At 42.5% G+C, this 12,715-nt stretch overlaps 1 protein-coding gene across 1 annotated transcript in view; it reads left to right on the forward strand.

The window, feature by feature from the left end:
• LOC121462372 (serine/threonine-protein kinase Nek5-like) overlaps positions 1-12,715 on the forward strand; it is a 34,588-nt gene that overhangs the window by 19,783 nt on the left and 2,090 nt on the right. The window contains exons 14-19 of the mRNA XM_041673920.1: positions 1,836-1,928; positions 2,845-2,913; positions 4,869-4,995; positions 7,489-7,617; positions 9,585-9,716; positions 11,657-11,762. Coding sequence (XP_041529854.1) covers positions 1,836-1,928; positions 2,845-2,913; positions 4,869-4,995; positions 7,489-7,617; positions 9,585-9,716; positions 11,657-11,762 — 656 coding nt within the window. The remainder of the gene's footprint in view (positions 1-1,835; positions 1,929-2,844; positions 2,914-4,868; positions 4,996-7,488; positions 7,618-9,584; positions 9,717-11,656; positions 11,763-12,715) is intronic.

Consider the following 12,715-nt stretch of genomic DNA (forward strand, 5'->3'; position numbering starts at 1 on the left):
ACATTCACACACATGCCCATGCATCCAAGCATGCACACAAGCCCACACATACACACATGGATACACACTCATGTATACACACACAGAGACACATATACACAGAAACATGGACACGTGAGGAGAACACAATCTCCTCACAGGAAATGAGAAAGAGGTGATCCTTGGGTTTCTTTCTCCATAGGAAAGCTGTCAGACCTCACAGAAGATTAGCATGATGGTTTACTGGAGGCCACACATGATGATGACAAGATGTGAGGTCTTAATTAGGAAGTACTGTTCTTTAAAATACATATTGTCTTCCTCGTGATCAGAAAGCCAGTGTTTACTGAGCAGCTGCCTTAGGACAGAACTGGATAGATGCAGAAAGTCCAAAACGAGTATAGTCTCATGGCCATAAGGGGAGTGAAAAGGGCCAGAGGCTATGAGCAGGGGCTCCAAGTCTATGTGGTCATGTGCAGTGTCACTTTTCCTTTTGGGGGGATACTATATTGGTAATAATATATAACGATATATTATATTAGCAATGACTTTTAAGTTATCACAGGGCATAATGGCTTCTGGAGGAGGCATATTGTCTTGGCTGTCCTTGGCTTGTGTAGGGATCTACACATATGGAGTTATGATATTTGAGGTTAATGATATACCATGTAAAAAATGGTGGTCTCACAAGACTCTATTGTCTGATGTCACTGCACCTTAGTCTGTATACGTACATGCTATGGTGCTCATATTTCCCAGAACATCTTTCATTTGCGAGACTATGTAAGGCAAAGTCTGGCTCACAGCTGACGTCATTCTTAAAAACCCCACAATGGTGCTGCACTTCCCAGGCTTCTGGAATGCTGCAGATGGCCATCTTTTCAGGAGATGACTTAGCCAGCCTGCATTTGACCTGCTGTGTGAAAACATGCAGGTATTGTGACACTATGAATCCTCGCCACACCTTGGATGGCTCCTTTTCTGAGGTCTGCTGGGCTCTGCAGACGCTGCCTGGCCCTTCCTTGAATAGACCTACCATGCTGCTGTGGCAGATCTGCCACCTCCAGCCTTCCTCACCTCCAAGTGCATGTGCAAACATTAGTACAAGTGAGCACAAGTGGAGATTTTACAGTGCACCTCATTTATGTCCTACCACAGAAAACTCTAACTCATCCAAAGTCACTTAGCAGTTCGAAGGCTAGCTAGGGGATGCCTCTGGCACATCTGCTTCCCAGCAGATAGAATTCTACTCACAAGGACACATGTATGACCTAATGAAATGAGACTGCCATAGCCAAGCCTCCTAGGTGCATAGGAGCAAAGATGAGATGACTGAGGAGAAGGAAGGCTTCTGTGGAAGAGTTGAAGGACAGAGGGCGGGGGCTGGACCAAGAAGAGGGGTGGACTTTAGATGGTCTGAGCTAAGCGGCCTGTTCTAAAGGAGCCACACAGAGGCCTGTGCTGGCGGTAAGGGGTGAGTCTCTCTAGGGCAGCACTTCATTCATGGTAGGGAGCCTGTGCCACCATCAGCCTTATGTTTGGTGGCTCTGCAATGGGAAGTCTGAATCCAGAAAAGCGGACTAGCAGGCGCTCCTCCCTCCTTCTCTGTTTCCTACCTTTATTTGGGGTACTGGGGATCAAACTCAGGTTGTGCGTGCAGCCAGGGCCAGCAAGCAGGCATTTCTAGAGTCCGTGAAAGAAGCATTTGATGAGAACTAAGTCAATTCCAAGGTACAGGAGGAACCAAGAGAGCTCTGAGGTGTCTGTGACTAGCTCTTCGCCCTCTCAGAGAGGGACAGACAGTAAGTAGCCTACAGAGCCAACCTCATTGACTGTGTGTGTAATCTGTATTCAAGGAGAATGCAGACCTCAGACATAAAACCTATTTGGTGAAGAGGAGTCACCTGCCTGCCCACCCTGACATTCCTGAGGAAGAGGCCTCGGTGCAGGTAGAGATGCTATTGCTAGGGGTGTGAGAGCATTCCAGTGAGGGCGTTCCCATCTCAGGGGTCATCTGACCCCTGGCTGAGCCTGCGTAGTGGGGTGGGGACCTTTTCCAAAGCTCAGGTGCTATCCTGTCATTTCCTTTCCTGTCCCTCCCACCCTTCACTCATCATCTCTAGGCGGCTGCTCGTGAGCTTTCTGCCACAATCGTCTAGTCTTCACTTTCTAGACGGGAGCACAGCACATAAAAGCCACCATCCCTTAGGGTCCCCTTTCATCTGGCTTCTTTCATGCAACAGGAAGCATCATTAGGCTAATCGTGTTGAGTTTCACCTATGGTGTTCATAGAGTTTATCATCCCTGGTCCCTGCTGAGCATATCCCATTGTATAATATATCAAAATTTGTTCTCAATTCAACTATGAATGGATATTTACATAGCTTTGGCTATTACAAACAGCTGGGACCATGATGAGCAAATGTTGCCCCCATATATGTAGGGGTACCATTTCCCTTATTTCTCAGGGACCGGGTTTACAACTAGTCCTGAAGCTCACTGTTGAGGCTGTGACAGCTGTCCAGCGAGCTCCAGGATCAGCCTGTTTGTTTCCCACGGTTGCAGTTCCAGGCAGACACAGCCATTCCCAGTCTTTTATGATGAGGAGAGGAGTTCCAGTGCAGGGCCTCGTGCTTCAGCAGGAAGGGAGCTTACCTGACAAGCCATCTCCCAGCCCTAATAGGCAAGTCTTAAAGTGATAGGCACATCTGTTCTTTCTTTAGAAATACATACAATGGAAAAAGACTTTTATATTGGATACTAATGATCTTTATATGTGTGCTGTCAGCATGAATTGATCTCAGGGGCTGTAATTTGAAGGTTTTACTGAATTGATAAACTAAGGTTTTTTTCTTGTTATTCTAGAAAGGAGTAAAGTTTGAAATTAGCCTAGATAAATGTATTTCTGGGGATGACAACATCCAAGAGAATGAGGTATGCCATTATGTACACATTGCCCTGATCAGCTATGATGAAGAGAGTTTTTCTTCAGGTTCATGAAATTGTTATACGGGCTATAATGAGAATTTCCTAAATACACTTAGAAGCATGGAGTCTGATGCTTAAATGAACCTTCCAAAGACTTCTTATCTTTTCATGTAAAAAGATGAGACTATTTCCCTGGATGAATCATTCTACTATAATTTATGTTTCTTTAATAAATAAGTTATTTTCCTGATAATGTTAACTTTTTATTATTGCCAATTAAAAAGCCTGGTATATAGTCAACAGTTAATATGCTGATTTAAAAATCTTTGAGCAAGTAATGTGAAAGTGTCATTTATTTTGGGTCTTGATTACTTTAGGTCTAATAACTTTGCAGCTACCTTTGGATAAATCTCAGTTGTGCATCTGGACTCCCCTTGATGTGGCAATAAGTGCTCATGTGCAGAAACACCCGGATTTCATTTTATTACTTACTGTTAATCCCTTTTATTATTTCAACTTTCTTCAGAACTTCTAACAAATGTCAATTCCAACATTAACCGATTTATTTTTTCCATTTTATTTCCTCTGTATTCATCTTTTAGATTATTAAAAGTTAAATATGAACATCATACCTGACGCTCATTTTGTCTGTGGGCCGCTAGAGATTAGAACTTATGTACTGTGCAAGGAAAATTCTCTGTCACTGGGCTATCCCCAGCCCTCTCACAGTCACTGAGATAGCCTCAGCCCTCTCATGGTCACTGGGCTATCCCCAGCCCTCTCATGGTCACTGGGCTATCCTCAGCCCTCTCATGGTCACTGGGCTATCCCCAGACCTCTCATGGTCACTATCCTCTTAAGTCTTGGGGGCTGGGAATGCAGGTCAATGGCAGAGTGTGCTAACCTGTGTAGCAGCCAGGGTTGAGCCCTCCCAGTTTTTATGTCACTGTAGCTTTACAAATATTTTGTACTTAGTGACTTCATTAGCATGGTGGGAGCGAGTGTTTACTCAACCATTTGGTCTCTAATGCCCCAGAGCTGTGGGATCTGAGCAGAAAAGCTCTGGGGAGGGACACATCACATGACTTCCATGATGTGAGATGCTGAGGTTGGCCTGAAAAAACGGCTTTAGCTGCTAGGGTGGTCTTCCTTTTTTAGTTTTCTGTTCCTGAAAACAAAATGACCATTTTAGTATTGGTGATAGAATATGAGGGGCAGTTTTAGGACCTAATCAACTTGGTTGTAAAGTTTGGTGCACTTGGTGTCCATGGTGTCAGCTACTGAGGAGGCTGAGGGAGAATGAGGGAGGATGAGGTAGGGAATTCCAGAACACCGCGGGTAGCATCGTGAGGCCCCAGCTTAGGAAGAAAAATAAGGGAGCTGGAGAGAGGGCTCAGTGCTTAAGAGCAGTAGTTTCTCTTCCAGAGGACCTGGGACATTTGATTCCCTGCGCATATGACATCCCACCGTAATTTCTAATGCCAGTTCCAGGGGATTTAGCACCCTCTTATGGTCATCTTGGGCACCAGACACACAAGTGATATATAGACATACATGTAGATAAAACACTCGTACACCTGAAACAAAAGTGAGTAAATACTTTTTAAAAAGAAGAAGACTTTTGTGTTGGATCCCGAGAATAGGAGGTGGATAAGGAAACCCTGAAGGGGAGTGTAATTCAGAAGGTAGAAATCAAGTTGTTCCGTGATCGGGCTGGCTGCCATTTGCAAGAAGAGATGAAAACATTGCTGTTTCTGTCTCAGTCAAAATGGTTTCACTTTTAAAATTATATGGATTTGTTTAACAGATATCTATATCTATATTATATATATGCATGTATACAGATACGTACATTACACACCATGTAGCTTGAAAATGAATATTTGGGGACACACACATATTAATGCATTTAACTCCCAATATGGCTTTTTACTCATGAAAAAATTGTGAAATTTCTTTAGGTAATGGATAAACTAAATGACACTTTGAGCTTTGAAGATGGCATGAAGTTTCAGGAGTACAGACCTATAAAGGAGCATGAAGATTACACAGACAGAGCCTTTGAAGAACTCTATGGCCCAGAAACAGGTACATGTTGCTTGAAAATAGTGGAGGAAAGGGGAATTTTTCATTGCAATCATCTCCAACTCTCTCCATTGCACTCTTGGTTCTTTCCCTGCACACACTCTTCATTTAGCATTACACACACACACATGCGCACACACACGCACACACGCGCACACAGAGCAAGTACCTCAACCTCAGCATCTTCCTCCTTCCCAGAGACCTTTGCTTCAGATCAAGGCATTGCTCCTTCTCCACACGCAGGGCTTCTCCTCCTCAGAGATACCTCTGAATTTTTCCTCTGCCTCCATGTCTTCTGCTGCTAGGTAGGACTCTGTCACTCTTGAGCACTGTGGCGACATAGGAAACCATGCATAATCCAGGGTTCTGGAGCCAGTGGTAGTCTGAATCCTGGCTGGCACTGGGGTTTCTGGTCATGGGGCATTTCTTCTTTTGCAAGTTACTTTCATGTTCTAAATCCCCTTTTTCCTCTTTGAGGTATAGGAAACATCAGTAATAATAACCACACAGGGTTGCTATAGTAATAAGAGTGATATAGGATATGTACAAGGTACCTGCCTAAATGATAGGTGCCTAATAAATAATTTTCCCTTAATAAAAAATGATTGATTGATTGATTGATTGACTTTTATACATGTGTGCCTGCAGGGGGTTTTGTGCACCTCTTGCATGAAGGTGCTGGTGGAGGCCAGAGACAGATCCCCTGGAATTTCAGGAGGTTGTGAGCCACCTGATGTGGGAACCCAGAGTCAAGGCAGCAGGAGTGTGAAGCCTCTCGTCACACCACATCTACACTCAGAAGCAGGTGTAGCTGCTGCTCAGATCACTTTCTCTACTCAAATATAATCAGGAGCCAAACCTAGAGAGCTGTGCTGCCCACAGTCTGCAGAGTTCTTCCACATCAATTGAGGAAATAAAGAAGGTTCCCAACAGACATGCCCAGACTCAGACAGTCCCTCGCTGAGGCTCTATTCCACTTGATTCTTCATCATATCAAATAGACAATTAAAACTAAGCATTGCATTGGGAAAAATCTGATCCTAAACAATGATACTACAAAACAAAATTTTAAAAAATCACATGTAAGATTACATATTTGAAAATGAAGTAAAAGAATGTGTATATACATATTTTCTTAAATAGGGAAGAACTGGTTCTTCTTTTTTTTAATTAATTTTTATTGAGCACTACATTTTTCTCTGCTCCCCTCCCTTCTTCTTCCCTCCCCTTCAACCATCTCCCAAGGTACCTATGCTCCCAATTTACTCAGATCTTGTCTTTTCTACTTCCCATGTGGATAAGATCTATGTAAGTCTCTCTTAGAGTCCTCATTGTTGTCTAGGTTCTCTGGGATTGTGATTTCTAGGCTAATTTTCTTTGCTTTACGTTTAAAAAACATATGAGTGGGTACATATGATAATTGTCTTTCTGTGTCTGGGTTACCTCACTCAAAATGATGTTTTCTAGCTCTACCCATTTGCCTGCAAAATTCAAGATGTCATTTTTTTCTGCTGTGTAGTACTCCATTGTGTAAATATACCACATTTTCCTTATCCATTCTTCCATAAAGGGGCATTTAGGTTGTTTCCAGGTTCTGGCTATGACAAACAAAGCTGCCGTGAACATAGTTGAGCACATGTCCTTGTGGCACAATTGAGCATCCTTTGGATATATACCCAAAAGTGGTATTACTGGGTCTTGAGGAAAGTTGTTTCCTAATTTTCTGAGAAATCGCCCTACTGATATCCAAAGGGGCTGTACCAGCTTGCATTCCCACCAGCAATGCAGGGGTGTTCCCCTTACCCCACAACCTCTCCAGCATAAGTTGTCATCAGTGTTTTTGATCTTGGCCATTCTGACAGATATAAGATGGAATCTCAGAGTTGTTTTGATTTGCATTTCTCTGATGACTAAGGATGTTGAGCATTTCCTTAGGTGTCTTTCAGCCATTTTAGATTCCTTTGTTGAGAATTCTCTGTTTAAGTCAGTACTCCATTTTTTTACTTGTTCTTTTGATGACCAATTTCTTGAGTTCTTTGTATAATCTGGAGATCAGACCTCTGTCTGATGTGGGGTTGGTGAAGATCTTTCCCCATTCTGTAGGCTGCCATTTTGTCTTGCTGATCATGTCCTTTGCTTTACAAAAGCTTTTCAGTTTCAGGAGGTCCCATTTATTGATTGTGAGCACCCCACCCATGATGCCATCCCTGGGCAGTGGTTTTGGGAGGCAGAAGGAAGGAGGCTGAATGTGAGCTGAGAAAGCACTCTTCCATGACCTCTGCTTCAGTGCCTGCCTGGAGCTCCTGCCGTGACTTCCTTCGTGAGGAAGTGTTTCATGCTGGAAGATGAGATAAACCCTTTTCTCCAACAGCTGCTTTTGGCCATGGTGTTTGTTACAGCAACAGAAAGCAAATAAGGACAGTACCTAAGAATTGCTCGGTGCTGTCATCATTCTCTGGCTGCCATGGAACTAATGAGTTATTGTCTTACACCCAGAGGGCTGCCACTTTTCTGAGATCATCTCTGTGGAGAACAGGAGGCGGTGGGATGCCCGAGCGCCTCAGACTCTGCTGCAAATAATGGCAACAGCGGATGTCACCTCCACCTGCCCCACCATGCCTGAGGGTGAGTCTTGGGTCGGTTAGCGTTGGCCGGGGCCTGGCACAGCTGTGCTCCCAGCACACACTTATTGGAATACTTGTCACTTCTCAGTCACTACACGTTTGACACAGACGTTGTTTGGGCCTCCGGAGAATCAAGTAGAGACTTGGCTTCTAGTTATCCTAGCAGTTGATGATGCTGGTCATGCAAAAGGAAAGGAAGAAAACCACACCTGCTGTCTTTCCTGAAGTGAGAGAGGGGAAACAGGAGGGTGTCTTCTGGACTTAATTCCCACACCAGCCTAATTAGAGCCTTGTCATTTCATCGACGGTTTCTTTTACCCCTCAGTAATAAAATTGGTCTTCGGGTTAGGGATGCAACTCTGCTGTCAAGAGCTCGTCTAGCATGCACAGGTCAAGCTCCAGCAAACAGGTGGTCGTGTTTATGCAACAAGCAGTTTTCACTACTGACTCAACCCCCAAGCCCTTGGAAGTCATCTTAATAAACAGGGAGGTTTTTTATTGCTCACTTCCTTTGTTCCTTCTTATCGCATAACCCTGAGAACAGGTTAAAGTTTAAAACCATGGTATAAGGTGAGTGAACAACCACCTATGTCCTTGGACTCAATTATCCCAAATGGAAATATTCAGAACAAAAGCTTTGTCTATGCTGAACACATACGGATGTCTTCTTGTCCTCGTTCCCTAAGTAGTGCAGTATAACAATGATTGTGCAGCATTTGCATTGTGTTATGCTGGGCAAGTCACCTAGGGTTGATTTAAAGCCTATGGAATAGGCTGGAGAGATGGCTCAGCAGCTCAGTTCCCAGCACCCAACTATGGTAGCATGTAACTTGGGCTGTAGGAGACCTAACCTCTTCTTCTGACCTCCTGAATACTGCAACCACATGCACAAACCAACACCCTCACACATATACACATAATTACTAAAAATAATAAAAATTAATTCTTATAGAATAAAGTGTGCTGGTCATTAGACATGGTGGCACATGCTGTAATCTCAACATTTGGGAGGGAGGGATGGAGACCAAGAGTATCAGGAGTTCAAGATCACCCTCAGGTACATAGTCAGCTCAAAGCTAGTGTAAACTGCATGAGACACTGTCTCATCCCCACTCCTATAAAAGTTTGTGGGGGGGGCTGGAGAGATGGCTCAGTGGTTAAGAGCACTGCCTGCTCTTCCAGAGGTCCTGAGTTCAGTTCCCAGCAACCACATGGTGGCTCACAACCATCTGTAATGAGATCTGGTGCCCTCTTCTGGCATTCAGGCATACATGGAGGCAGAATGTTGTATACATAATAAATAAATAAAATCTTAAAAAAAAAAAAAAAAGTTTGTGGGAAGGTGTGCATAGCTTTTATGCAAATAGTGCCTATTGCCTGTAAACTATTGAATCATACACATATTTGAAAATATTTTAATTTTATTACCTTTAATTATGGACCATTGTGTCTGTGTGTGGATATACACATGAGAAGTGTCTGTGGAGACCAGCCATTAGCATCTCCCTGAAGCTGGAGTTACAGGTGGTAGAAAGAGACCATGTGGGAAGCAAACTTGAATCTTCTCCAAGAGCTGCAAGTGCTTTCAATTGCTAAGCCATTTCTCGAGCCCGCATGCACAGATTTTTATATCATTGGATGCATTCTAATTAATCTGCTTTGGGTGCCAAGAGATAAGTGTATCATGAAAGTGAGTTAATGTAGTGTATGAGCTGACTTATAATTCTGGAAGACCAAGGGTGAACTCAGCTTAAAAAATAAGCACATGGAAACTCATCCCAGTGCACACAGTAAAATATGACTCTTCTCATCAACACGTGACAAAAAGGCAGTAAAGTTGCTTTTATGCCGGTCTCTTTATTAATAAAATGGGGAATGTGATTACATCCATGGTTCTAACATTTTATGGTCTTAGAGAAACTGAACAAAGAAGCACCTTTATGTTTGCTAATGCAGTATCCTTTGTAGATGGCCAAGTTGTTGTGATGGAAGGTAGTCCAGAAAGTGGGAAGCAGTGGTGGTATGTACCAGGGACCTCGAGTGCTTTGGCAGCAGCCCATGCCTGCAGTAATTCACTGTCAGCCAGGGAAGGAGAGCCTGGTATGTAGATTATTTCTTACTAAGCTACCGGTACCCCATGGAGTTATGGCGATGCTTTGTGAGTGCAGAAAGGTGCTAACAGTATATTTGCCGTGCGAGAGAACTGGGAACATGTCTTGCCCTGTCTGATTTGTTCCCAAACTGTTTCCAAGTGATGTAACAAATGGCATGAACTTCCAAGGACAGAGGCATAATTTTGTGTAGCATTGGAAGGTGACAACTGAATCTGATAGGTATTCAGGGGCTCACTTTATTTTCCTATGGGCAATGAGAATGCAAACCAACATAGTTCGTTTTGTTTTGTTTCCACTGTATTTTGTTTTTAAAGAGCACACGCCACTTTGTAGCTCTGGACAGCTGGATAGCCTGGAACTCTTTGTTATGTAGACCAGGCTGGCCTTGAACTCACAGGGATCCATCTTCCTCTACCTCCTGAGTGGTCTTCATTTTTAAAGCAACACCCATCCCTTCCTTCTCACCAGAATCTTAGTGTTGTCCAAGAAAACGTCAAGCTTATAGGCACAAGTGATCTTCCTGCTTCTTGAGTAGCTAGGATGACAAGTACACATCATTACATACAGATACAATATATACTATATGTTATATATTATTTTTCATTTTTTACTGTTTTTATTGAGCTATATATTTTTTCTACTCTCCTTCCTTCCTCCCCCTATATGATTATATAACTTCCTCTCTCTCTCTCTCTCTCTCTCTATATATATATATATATATATATATATATATATATATATAATCTCACATGATACACACACTATATATATATATATAATCTTACATGATTCTCTCTCTCTCTCTCTCTCTCTCTCTCTCTCTCTCTCTCTGTGCCTGTGCTTCCTGAGTACTGGAATTAAAGGCATGTACTACCGCACCTGACTAATCCATATTATAATCCATATTATATTTTTATTATCAGATTTTCTTAATTGACTCAAAATGGCTACCATATGATTCTTCATCTTTGTTTAGATTCATTACTAAGTGATTTATTTTCCGCTGAATCAAAACATAATTTCCTATGTTACAGTTTAACTTTCTCCTGGGATGTTTACATCTGTGTTATTGTTTAACTTTTTCCCTAGGAAGTTTACACTAAATTCATTCTGGGGGCATCAAGCATAGGTTAGGCATGGTGTTGTATAACTGTGGCCCTATCATTTTGGAAATAGAGGCTGGAATACCTTGTGTTTGAGATAGCCTGTTAGAAATGGGTTTGAGGATTCCAAGAAAATGACTGCATGACTTAAATTATTTCAGTAAAGCGAAGTTTTTAAGGATGGTTCAATTTTGGCAGATCTTAAGTTTTGATACTCATACTTTTAAAATTTTTATGCAACCTTCAAATGGGGTAATTTTGTCTCTTCCTGTCTGAACCTTATCATGATACTCATTTTTTTTCTTGTGTTGCCTACTTTTAGTACAGCACCAAACAACTGAATATTGCATTAATTGCTTTTCTCATCATTGATACTAAGTACTCAACAAGAAGCAACTTAAGGGACAAAGGACTTTTGGTTCATGATTTGAGGAGCTGCTGTCCATCCAGGAAGGCATGGCGGAAGTCTCTGTGGTGTCAGGAGCGTGTGGCAGCTGCTCGCATACATCTTAGTGCACCAGAGAGCAGAGATGGGACAGGAAGCAGGGCAGGACTATAAAACTCAAGGCTCTTTGCCTAGCAACCCACTTTCCCTATTCAGGATCCACCTCCCAAAGGTTGCACAATGTCACCACGTAGTGCCACCAGATACTGGAGCCTGTGGGGGACATTTCACATCCAAACCACAGCATGTTTCTTTTGGCATCCCTGTCAACATCTTGTTTTGCCATCATGAATGGCATTCACTGTAGGACTGTGGGTATATGTTGTTCATCCAGTGCACAGATGAGTCTACCTTAATCTTTACCATTTCTTTCAGTAGGAATGATAAAACCACAGCTTCCTCAAGCAGACCGGGAAGAGGCAGAAATAGCCTCTGATGTTGTAGTGGATGATGAACAGCTGGATCCAGGATCTGACGGTGATATGTAAGTCAGTCATGCAAGTGAGCTAGAAGATGGCTGTAGAGATCTACCTAAGGAGACAAGGTTTTATAATATAAATGGATTTGTTTGGGCTCTGTCCCCACTTCCCCATCTCTGTGGTGTACATGTGCATACAGAGATGCATGTGTGTCTGTGTCTAACAGAATATGTTTTTCTGCTTTAGGGTTGACTCATAAGCTTGCTTCACAGCAGGGCATATCTATAATACCCAAACTTGAGAGTTACAGGCAGAAAGGCAGGAGGATCAAGAATTCAATGTCAGCTTCAGCTATAAGCAAATTGAAGGCCAGCCCAGGCTATATGGCATCGTATCTCAACTCCCCCACAAAATGATGAATTGCATGATATTAAATATATATGCATGCCAGGTGTTGGTGGTGGCACATGCCTTTAATTCCAGAACTCAGGAGGCAGGCAGAGCACTGTTGAGTTCAAGGCCAGCCTAGTCTACAAAGTGAGTTCCAGGACAGCCAGGGCTGTTACACAGAGAGAAACCCTGTCTTAGAAAACAAAACCACACACACATACACACACACATGCCACATTTTCTTTGTGTATTGATTTTTTATTTGAAACAGAATTGATCTTTCTATGTTGCCAGGCTGATAGACAAATCATTTCAAGTGCCCTTCCTACTTCAGCCTCCCTTGTAGTGGGGAACAGGCATGTTTCACTGTGCCTGGTAGTTTAAAATGAATTTTCTAATAGTTCAAATTTCCTTCTATAGGTACAACTTAACTTTATGGTTGTTATTGATATAGTTTTTGTCTTTTGGCAGCACTAGGGACTGACTGAACCTAGGACTTTTTACATGTTATATATTCATTCTTCCATGTTTTCTTAAAAACCTATCTGGATATGATCTATTGGGTTTTCCACTTAAATGTATATTTTTTACCCAACCAAATTTTTCTTATATCCATATGTTCTTATTT

The sequence above is a fragment of the Microtus oregoni genome, unplaced genomic scaffold (assembly GCF_018167655.1).
Source record: "Microtus oregoni isolate MIOR12 unplaced genomic scaffold, Mior012 000024F_ref0000369, whole genome shotgun sequence".
NCBI classification, from domain to species: Eukaryota; Metazoa; Chordata; class Mammalia; order Rodentia; family Cricetidae; genus Microtus; species Microtus oregoni.